The 10949-nt window shown below is 44.2% G+C and overlaps 1 protein-coding gene across 1 annotated transcript in view; it reads left to right on the forward strand.

Moving 5' to 3' along the window:
• The first annotated feature begins 284 nt into the window (after positions 1-284).
• Positions 285-10949, forward strand: part of LOC122867769 (poly [ADP-ribose] polymerase tankyrase-2-like) — a 27254-nt gene continuing 16589 nt past the window's right edge. Inside the window, 16 exon segments of the mRNA XM_044178967.1 lie at positions 285-549; positions 2530-2904; positions 3670-3741; positions 3744-3784; positions 3870-3978; positions 5341-5436; positions 6068-6104; positions 6559-6634; positions 7272-7366; positions 7988-8054; positions 8746-8823; positions 9296-9404; positions 9822-9943; positions 10240-10331; positions 10410-10488; positions 10613-10784. Of these exon segments, the coding sequence (XP_044034902.1) occupies positions 2553-2904; positions 3670-3741; positions 3744-3784; positions 3870-3978; positions 5341-5436; positions 6068-6104; positions 6559-6634; positions 7272-7366; positions 7988-8054; positions 8746-8823; positions 9296-9404; positions 9822-9943; positions 10240-10331; positions 10410-10488; positions 10613-10784 (1597 nt within the window). The 5' untranslated portion in view covers positions 285-549; positions 2530-2552.

The following is a 10949-nucleotide window of genomic DNA, read 5'->3' on the forward strand; positions in this document are numbered from 1 at the left end:
CATCTATTGTATGTAACTGGGTTTTGCAGCTCTGAGACCCCAAACTGAAGTAATGTGGCATTTTCTGCAAATATGCCATCGGTTTAAAATCATGTTTACAAGTAGGCTAATTTTTTCATAAAATGATGTTTTAAGCTGATGAAACAATGTTAGGCAGGCTCTGCTGTTTGTAGTCGCCATGAAACATCCACTGGCCTGTTTTTAATCAAGGCAGAGGGGCGGCATCAGCTCCACCCGCGCGGGCGGAGCCAGGCAGACAAATGAAGCCCTCCTTCCTGCCTGTTGTTGCTCTCCTCCCTCCGTCAGCAGGTTCATCCCATCTCTGTGCATCAGATCCGTTTGAGCGTTTATCGCATCTCTCCCCCGCCCGGATAAACCTGCCACCCGACCCGGCAACCCGCTGCTGGAGGCGGAGGAGGAGGATGGCGGAGGCCCGGAGCCTGTGTGCCTGCCAGCCGGGGATGATTTAATGCAGCAACGGCCAATAAACAGCCCTAATATTGCCACGATGTCCCTGTAACACCGCTGCAGGGCTCACGGCGCTCCACAGTGAGTTTACTCAGGGCCTGTTGTTGTTATCATCATCATTATTATTATTATTATTATGTTTAGTGGTAGCCTAATACTTCCTTTAGAATCACTGCAGTTTTCCTATCATGTCCTCATTATGTTGAAGGTATTTTTTTTAGTGTATTTGTCCTCGATATATGATTTCTGGTGTTTTCCTGTGCAATCACATCGTCCCAATAATCCTCCTATAATGTACTGTTGTATTATATTTAAACCTTATAGCGCCTACATGATTCACACTGTGCTTTAACATCTATAAAATCTCAGCCTATAATTTTCCTTTTATATTTCTATGGGGAAGTGTAGTGTGTTATTACACAACCTGTATTTTATAGCCCATACCTTTTCACTACATATATTCGTGTTATTGTGCCTTATGCTGAACTCTCTTGTTCTTTCCTGTTTCAAGCTACAGATGCACATTTATAGATCTTTTTCCAACGAGGTAATTTAAATTTAAAACATGTTGGAGTATTATTACTGCACTGACAGATTTTTTTCACTTGTTTTAAAGAAAAAGTTACGCTCATTCGCTTTCTTGCTGAGAGATAGATATTCAGATTGATGCCACTCATGTCTGTACATTAAATATGAAGCTACAGCCAGCAGTTGGTTAGCTTAGCTTAGCATAAAGACTGGAAACAGGGGGAAACAGCTAGCCTGGCTTTGTCCAAAAGGTAACAAAATCCACCTCCGAGCACCTCTAAAGCTCACTGACCAACATGTTATATCTCATTTGTTTAATCAGTGCAAAATCAAAGTGTTAAAACAACAAGTGGTGGTTTTACCCGAGGTTATGCAATTAATTCTTGGCCGGGAGCAGTGACTTCCTGGAGTGGGCTGGTTGGCCTGGCAGCGTCATGGTGACAACAGGACACCTAGGCTAGCTGTTTCCCCCTGTTTCCAGTCTTTATGCTACGCTAAGCTAACAGTCTCCTGGCTGTAGCTTCATATTTACTGTACAGACATGAGAGTGGAGTGGTATCAAGCTGAACATCTAATTCTCAGCGAGAGCAAATAAACATATTTCTAAAAAAAATGTTGAACTATTCCTTTAATATACAATTGCAGAGTTACTCCAAAGAAGGACAGAGACATTGTTGCAGTTTCAGACTTTTAGTTTTACTCTGAAACCATCATCAGGAGCAGGTAGAGGTGTCAGGAAACCTCCTGGTGATGGTTTTAATGTCGTATGGGTGTGTGTAGTGGTATATGGACCCAAATGCAGATGACCAGGAAGCGTAATGGGGTGAAGTAGCCGGATGGCTACAGTGTTTATTGAGGGTGATGTGGTTGACAGGCAGGTACAGGCAGACAGGTAAACAGACAGGTAAACAAACAGGCAAAAGGCAGATCGGTTACCGGCTGGTAGTGGTGCAAGCAGGGAAGTGAGTCCAAAGTGGTAATTCAGTTCAAATAGGGAGCAGGCAAGTTACAACATACAGGATCCAGCCCAGGTCCAAGGGAGACAAAGAATCCAAAAAACAGAACTCACGGTAAAACTGCCGGGGAATTGGGCACTGGAACCAGGTGCAACATAAAGTTCACCAAACGGCGACACACAAAGGTCAGGAACAAAGACTCAAGGCCATAATCACTCAGCAGAAACAACACCATGTGTAACAACAGTGACCCAACACTGAACAAAGAGACCCAGACTAAATACCCTCGGGGAGGTGAAACAAGGACCAACAATCAAAACTGGAGGGAAAACAAAGACAGGAAGTAAAAACCACAAGATACACCAGGGAAGGAACACACTACAAAATAAAACAGGAAGTGACAACACCTAAACTACCACATTTAAAGTAAAACCCGAAATCTTCTGCAACATTGCCTCTGTTGTTTTTTGGAGTAAATCTACTCCATATATGTTTTAAATATCAGTGGGTCTGCTGAAGTTTTAATATCTTTAATAATAGATATTATGTCGTTAAATCCCCTATGATTTCCCTGCAGGGTACCGGAGCTTGTCGTCCTTCATGGCCTCAGTAGCTGCTGGGTTCTGGGGTTCTGCCGCCTGCTGCTCGCACTCCAAACTCTCCAGAACCGGCAGTCTGAAACTGGGACGAGGCCGTTCACCACCGTGCATGTCGTCCAGCCAGAGATGGTCGGGTGTGTCCGGTCTCGGGGGCGGAGGCGTGTCCCCGGGGCCCATGGTGGCAGAGGTGGTGGAGCCCGGCGGGGGGTCGGGGGCAGGCGAGGCCCACAGGGAGCTGTTCGAGGCCTGTCGGAGTGGAGACCTGGAGCGAGTACGTAAACTTGTGACGGCCAAGAACGTGAACAGCCGGGACACAGCGGGGAGGAAGTCCACACCGCTGCACTTTGCTGCAGGTGAGACCCGCTCAGGCTGGTGATGTCTTATAAATCTTTTAATAAATCTGTTGTTTACTTCTCTGTTAACTGTTTGGACATAATAATCTGATCTCTCACTCTCTTGGAACAAACAGAGCTGGACTAGAGCATAAACTTTGGTTATATGCTGACGACCTCCTCCTCTTTATGTCAGATTCTCACAACGCCATTCCTAACTCACTTAGAATTATTTCAGATTTTGGAAAGATATCAGGGTATGAAATAAATGCATCAAAAAGTCGTATTTTTCCCATCAATGACAAGGAATGCCGAATATCGTTTGAATCTTTTCCGTTCATAGTCAACAGAGATAAACGTACATATTTAGTGGTGTCTGTGAACTAGAAGTATAAGGATTAATTTCACGATAATATTAAGATAGCCCTGGATGAAGCTCTGTTAAAATGGTGATTATGTCAAGGTTTTTATTTTTATTTCAAAAAATAATACTAAAGTCATTTTTCAAGGAGTTAAGTAAACATGCATTTACCTACACAAAAGTCCTGTCGTTTGCTTTCAGTGCTTCTCCACCTTGATGAAGATGGTTTAATGTTGAAACTGCTTCCTCCCTGAAAGACCTCGTTAGCTGCTGCAGCGCTCTGCTTTACTGTAAATTTACTGAATAATTTATTGTGATAGAACAAAACGAGGCACAAAGATGTCTGAGGGCACAGACAGTTTTGAATAATAAACTACAGGGCTTATGAATGATTTGTGATTTCTAAACTCTCTCTGTCTCTTCAGGTTTCGGTCGTAAAGACGTCGTGGACTTCCTCCTCCAGAACGGAGCCAACGTCCACGCCAGGGACGACGGGGGCTCATATCCCTCCACAACGCCTGCTCCTTCGGCCACGCTGAGGTACCCCACCTCCACCTGTAGTATATAGTAGTTGGTTTTTCCTTCAAAGACCTTTATAGTATTGTGTCCTGTTGTTTTTGTGTAGGTGGTGAGCCTGTTGCTTAACCACGGGGCGGACGCAAACTCCAGAGACAACTGGAACTACACTCCCCTTCACGAGGCAGCTATCAAGGGCAAGATTGACGTGTGTATAGGTACAATAACACACTCATACTCTACTGCATGCACTAATAGTGGCAGAAGTACCAGAACCTTGAAATCACTGTAGTTTAGTTAAGATACCTACATTGACATGACCACACTTTGTGCTGTGTGACCAAACCTTTACACAGCACCACAGCAGGTAGATACTGACAAAATACTACAGGACACTTCACAGAATATTAAAGGAAACCATGTGGAAAGCTTGCGCTGCTCGCATTAATTAAAACAAAAGATACAATAGAAATATCAGCCATCTCAGGGGGGGGAGGTTGCAGCAGTGTCTTGGTGTGGAGTCTCCTCAAGACCAGCTGCACTTCCTTTTACTTGAAAATCAATTTTGAGAGGTGGAGGGGGGCGCACGATGTGCCACGGGCCCCCCCTTAGCGACAGGACCGTGGCCTTTTTAAATGAAGGTGTCATGTTTGAATAAGTGCCACAGTCAGTTAAAAAAGTCACAAAGACAAACTGATGAGGTTGGAGCTAAACTAGAGCTCAGCCGGCCGTGTCGATACACCGGCCAGCTTATCGCAGATATCATCATCATCAGTATCGAGTGTAACAAGGCATGTCAGTACAGAAACGCCAGACTAGGTTTGAGGTCGTTTAGAAACAGCGTCTTCATTACATAGTTTGTCCACCAGAGAGCACCGTCATGTTTCTTTTTACACTTTAAAACTTCAGTATTGATCTTGGACACATTTTGTTTTTTAAATCTAAGGGACCTGTATCAAGATTGTTTGTGTATGTTACGTGTTTATGTTGAAAAAATTAGCATCGGCCAATATATCATCAGATATCATCAAATATTCAGTATCGGTCGGGTCATACCTGTAACCCTTCAGCACCAAGTCTGAACTGAATGATTAACAAAGACATAAATGCATGTCTTCACCTTAAGAGCACTGTGATCAATTTGTCACTCAATTACCATCTGTAATGCAAAAAACCCAACTGTTTAATAAACCACAAAACACTGTAAATGAGCCAATTTTAAGTTGTTGAGGAGATTCTTCTCATGTCAGATCAGTCTATTAAAAAACCCCATAAAACTACAGTATTAATCCGAGCAGCCTGTCTGTATTTTCAGTTTTCATTAATGCCAAGTGAACGGATGAATATCCAGCTTTAAATACAGCGTAACAGGAAGTAAATGAGTCTCAACTTCAGTCTGCTGTTGGACGTTATAAAACAGGCAGAAGAATTCTCGAATGAAACTGAGGAGAAAATGTATGAGTGGATTCACTGCGACGAGGGGGTTTAGTGTCACACCTGTGGATGTCTTAACAGATCAATAAAAGCATTATGTTTTTCATGTTTTGTGTGTGTGTGTGTGTGTGTGTGTGTGTGTGTAGTGTTGCTGCAGCACGGTGCTGAGCCGACCATCAGGAACACAGACGGTCGAACCGCTCTGGATCTGGCAGAACCGTCCACCAAAGCGGTCCTGACAGGTGAGGAGCACAAAATGTCCTTAAGCAGAGTTTTCTAAGACTGGTCCTCACAATGATAGAAGAACCGACTTGTACGCAGCTTTATGCTTTACAATATTTCAGACTGATGTACTGCATTTGTTGCTTTTTGTGTTTAAATCCAGACTGAAATGTGACAGATGGCCATGAAAGTTTGCTCAGACAGTCGATGTTCCCCAGAGGATGAATCCTACTGCATGCTAACATGCTAAGCTAAGATGGTGAACATTATACCTGCTGAACGTTAGCACTCTAGCATGCTGGCGCTAGCATTTAGCTCAGTGCACCACTGGGCCTATCGTGCAGCATCAGCTGCTTACATTAGCAGCACTTGCCTTGTGTCGCAGCTCCTCTCTGGAACTTCTCTGTGGCATTATTCTCAAATGAGCCGCGAGGTTTGAGCTTCCAGCTGTGTGAGTGTTGTGGAAAGCTTGAAGCAGGTATGCGATTAGTCGCTCTGAGCACTTCCTCGTTCAGTGTGGCCCTCGGAAAAAGACAAGACGTCAGTGTTGATTATACAGAACGGGCGAAAGAGGGGTCGATTGTTCCATTTGGCTAACAGAAACGTGCTGACAACAGAGACACTTTTTGTCTGGTTTTTAATGTTTTTCAGGTGAATACAGAAAAGATGAGCTTCTGGAAAGTGCAAGGTACAGTAGGGTTCATTTTATCCACTGCCTGAATGACTTTGTAACACAGAAGTAAATAGATTTAAGGTTTACTCTACAGACACACCTCTCAGATTGGTTTTTACTCGCCAAGTTGAAGCCTGAGTGGTTCGATATCATCGGCACTAAAGCCATTAGTCGGTTAATCCATCAGTCCATCGCCAGAGTTAATCCGCAGGTATTTTAATGCGTGGATTTGCTGTTTTTCTTTTTCATAAATGATAGTTAACTGAATATTTTGGACTGTTTGTCGGAAAGATTTGTCATCTCGGCCTCTGAGAAACTGTGATGGACATTAATTCACTATTTTCTGACATTATATAAACAACACAACTACTTGATTAATCGAGAAAACAAGCCGTAAAGAAAGTAATGCTTAGCTGCAGCTCTAGATGTTATGAGCAAACGCTCCAACGGCGTGCTGATGTCCCGACAGGAGCGGGAACGCGGAGAAGCTGAGGGCTCTGCTGACGCCGCTCAACGTCAACTGCCACGCCAGCGACGGACGAAAGGTGAGTCGCCGTTTCTGTAGCGTCACAAAAAACTCTTTGCCTCAAAACGAAACTGAACACAGACTTGTTGTTGTTTTTTTTGTGTTTGTCTTTAAGACAGTATGCAATACATGCATGTCTCCATTAATGAGCGAATATGGCAGATGTCGCTGGCTGCCATCTTTGCTCGGGTCTCATTGTGTGGAGACACGTTTAATAAATGAGATACAGTTTACTGCGTCCTGTACAGCAGCAGTTCTTGTACCCCGTTGCGTTGATTAAAAGTTGATTAAAAACCATACATATATCCATATGTTGCGTCGCACTTTAATTATGTTGCATTAAGGAGTGCGTGAAAAGTAGTAAGCAAGCGAGCAGAGAAGCTGAAGCTAAAAGAAACGGATAAACAGTTGATTATTATTTGATTAGTTATTGTAACATAATTATTATTGTAATAATCCTATCACTATCATATCCACTTTTATATCATTAATAGTTGAATAATATCCAGTTTAAAATAAATTCAGAAGAACCCTTTTGGACCCACTTTGTGCTGAGGATCAGCTCCAGTTCGCAGGTCTCAGGTCAGGTTTGGGCCGCTGTCGTGAGCAGTCTGGGTCGCCTTGGTAACCCTTTGCGTGTCCTGTTGTTGTCTCAGTCAACACCGTTACACCTGGCAGCCGGATACAACCGCGTCAAGGCTGTCCAGCTGTTGCTGCAGCACGGGGCCGACGTGCACGCCAAGGACAAGGGGTAAGACAGTGTGTGTGTGTGTGTGTGTGTGTGTGTGTGTGTTGTATTGCTATCTTTGTGAGGACCAGTTTCAGTATTAAACCATCGCAGCGAGGACATTTCTGCATTGTGAGGACATCTTGGTCGATCCGCACTTCTTCAAAAGTGTGTTTGAAGGTTCAGACGTGGTTTTAAGGTTCAGGTCAGAATCAGGTTTAGGTCAACGAGGGTCAGGGTGTGTTGGTTTGGGTGATTTTTGTAGCCTATGAAAGCTGTAAATACTCAAAGGAGGAAAATACAGTTTCAGATACTTCTGGTGACCATTGACCAGTGTCTTTATCCTAATTTGATTGCATCAAGTTTGACTTGTTATTAATAATAATAAAAATGATTAATAATAACGAATGATGATAGTATAACAAAAAATAGAAATGCTATGTAAACCTGCGTATTGTTAATGCACTAAAATCCTACTTTAAATAGATCATGTTGTATTTGCACCTTTACAACAAAGAGCACTGCGCTTTGCTATTTTATTTTTGATTGATGTTCAATTCCAGTGTCGTTTTAGGGGAATATTAACTATTAAATAAAAATATTGCCCAAAATACTGTATTGTTTGTGCTGTACTGTGTGTTTCAGGGATCTGGTTCCTCTTCATAACGCCTGTTCATACGGACACTACGAAGTCACTGAGCTGCTGGTGAAGGTACGTTTTCTTTGTCTTATATTCTTTGTATATATTTGCACTTATCTAATCTTTTATTCTGTTTCTCAGTAGTGTAATTTAACTATCGCATGCCTTTTTATTGTTTTTCCTTAAAGGGTTTGAGCGTGGCTCTACGGATAGAAGGGGTCGTATGTTGTTGTCAGTTTCATGATTTTGGGATGTATGAATAAAATTAATGAACTGATGTTTTAGAACCAACCTTTGCTGACAAACACATTGCGTTTCCTGTGGCTTCTTCACAATAAAAGCCACCCCCTGTTCGTGCAGTTGAAGTGTTTTAATGTGAAGCAGCAGCAGTAAGAAACGGCGTTAGCATTAGCAGTAACTTAATCCAGCTGTGAAACAGCTGTAGGAGTATATGTATATGAATTTCAAACAGTAACACTGGCTTACATGCTGTATCGTTTCCTGTCAATCCCTCGTGTGTGAAGGCAACGCTGGACTCTGCCATAAATCAAAAACAGGGTTTCATTTCATTAAAATCTTAAGGCGGATGCATCGTGTTAAGGACGTGCACAGCCGACGCAGAACAGACACCGTGCACACCTGAAGGTGGAGTTAAAAGCGAAGATATGAGTGCTGTAACACTGTTTTCCTGCATCACAGCAACTCACAGTAGACAGGTTTAACGTTTCCAGGCTTTAAGCTAATAACGAGTCTCTGTGTTCAGCATGGAGCCTGTGTTAATGCCATGGACCTGTGGCAGTTCACTCCTCTTCACGAAGCGGCTTCCAAGAACCGTGCTGAGGTACAGTACAGTGCTTTTCTAATTCCCACTTTGCTTTAGCCAATCGTAACGACAGCAGCGTGCTGAAGTGCAGTCCAGTCGGTCTGAGCAGCAGGTCCGAGCTGTTTTCAGTCTCATTTTAAAAACAGCAGGAGTCTGACCGCTGGACAGGGATCAGCGTCTGACTGGAGTCTTAAACATGCCTGCAGTCAGTCCTGTAGTCCTGAAGGAAATGTTTTATTCGTCCTACGGCACCTGCAGCACAGTTAATAACACACACCCGCGTGTGTGTCTACAGTTTGAAGTCGTATCAGGGACTTCCTTGTTTCTCTGCACCTTGATGCCGTTTTGGGATCATTTCAAAATTTTCATTCAGTGTTTTGCCCAGAAAGCCTCTCTGAGCTGCAGTACTTCTGCACGGGCGCATTCATGCACGTGTGCAGTACCGTCCCGCCGCCCGCCCGGTGTAATCACCGCCTGTGTTTGTGTACAGGTGTGTTCCCTCCTGCTGAGCTACGGAGCCGACCCCACCTTCCTCAACTGTCACAATAAAAGCTCCATCGACCTCGCTCCCACATCGCAGCTGAAGGAACGCCTGGCCTGTACGTCCTGGTCGTAGACAGCGGAGTGTGTGTGTGTGTCGGGGATGGAAATACAAATGCATCGTTCGGATGTGAACACATACGAAGAACGCACACATCTGTTGACACAATTTGCCACAAACGTCACACCACGTCCTCTCAAAGACATGAAATCTAAACACACAGACGTCATGCACACCTTAAAACAAACGCTCTCTGCAGTGGTGTCAGGATCGCAGATATCCATCGAGGATAAACGTCCATAAATCTGTTTGGAAATGATTTAGAAAAGACGCTCATACCTTCAGATCCTGTCTGACCTAACACACACACATCAGTCAGCAAATGAGTCTTTACTATATGTCTACCTGCGAGACCGGGTGTCCGTGCTTCACCTCATCATGTACTGTTTGTCTGTGTGACCCTGGTCTTCGACAGATGAGTTCAGAGGTCACAGCCTGCTGCAGGCAGCCAGGGAGGCCGACGTGCTGCGAGTCAAGAAGCATCTGAGCCTGGAGACCATCACCTTTAAACACCCGCGCACTCAGGAGACCGCACTGGTAAGACCTTCCACGTATCCACTGCAAAATATTTCACTAAAGCTGAAATATAAACATGTTAAGATTCACAATTGGCTTTTCTACATCATCACGTAGACGCAGACATATTGAAGCAAACTGTTGTATGATTGAGACGCGCCCGGTTTGGTACAAAATGAACGAGACACACGTTTGTTATAGTTTGAAATGAATAAACTCTCAAGTAACGAGTTTCCCATCTCCCTGGATAACTGGAAGGCTTGAAACTGATGTTTTACTAAAAGCCGTCCAAAATGTATATGTGTGTATTGCCTCAGCATTGTGCGTCTGCCTCTTTGTACCCGAAGAGGAAACAAGTGTGTGAACTTCTACTGAGGAAGGGAGCCAGCGTCAACGAGAAGGCTGAAGAGTGAGTACCGACACGTCTGACAGTTCCGTTGTATTTTCACGTTTCTGAGCCTGTTGCGATGTCACTGTGCTCCCTCAGCCTGATGACCCCTCTGCACCTGGCGTCAGAGAAAGGCCACGACGACGTCATCGAGGTGTTGGTCAAACACGAAGCCAAGGTCGGCAGCCAGAACGTGCCGAGAACAAACCGTTAACCTTCAGCACGTGGCTGTTTGTCTTTTATTGCAATAAAAACCATTTGATCCATTGAAACAATGACGGCATGGTAACACCTCCCTCCAGGTGAATGCGGTGGATCACCTCGGGCAGACAGCGCTGCATCGAGCTGCTCACTGCAGACACCTGCAGACCTGCAGGCTGCTGCTGAGCGCCGGCGGCGACCCGCTGCTCACGTCACTGCAGGGACTCTCACCTTCACAGCTGGGCAACGAGAGCGTGCAGCAGATTCTGCAAGGTGTGCACTTTTGTCCAAACTATAACTGCATTTACTAGGACTGTACCTGAATCATTCAAATAAACTGATGGTCAGAACATAAACGTATAGTATGTTTATCCGTGAGACTCCTGTGTCCTTATGTTGAGGAACATTAAAGATATCAGCAACTCTGCAGAGTGCCAT

Source organism: Siniperca chuatsi, linkage group LG20 (genome assembly GCF_020085105.1).
Source record: "Siniperca chuatsi isolate FFG_IHB_CAS linkage group LG20, ASM2008510v1, whole genome shotgun sequence".
NCBI lineage: Eukaryota > Metazoa > Chordata > Actinopteri > Centrarchiformes > Sinipercidae > Siniperca > Siniperca chuatsi.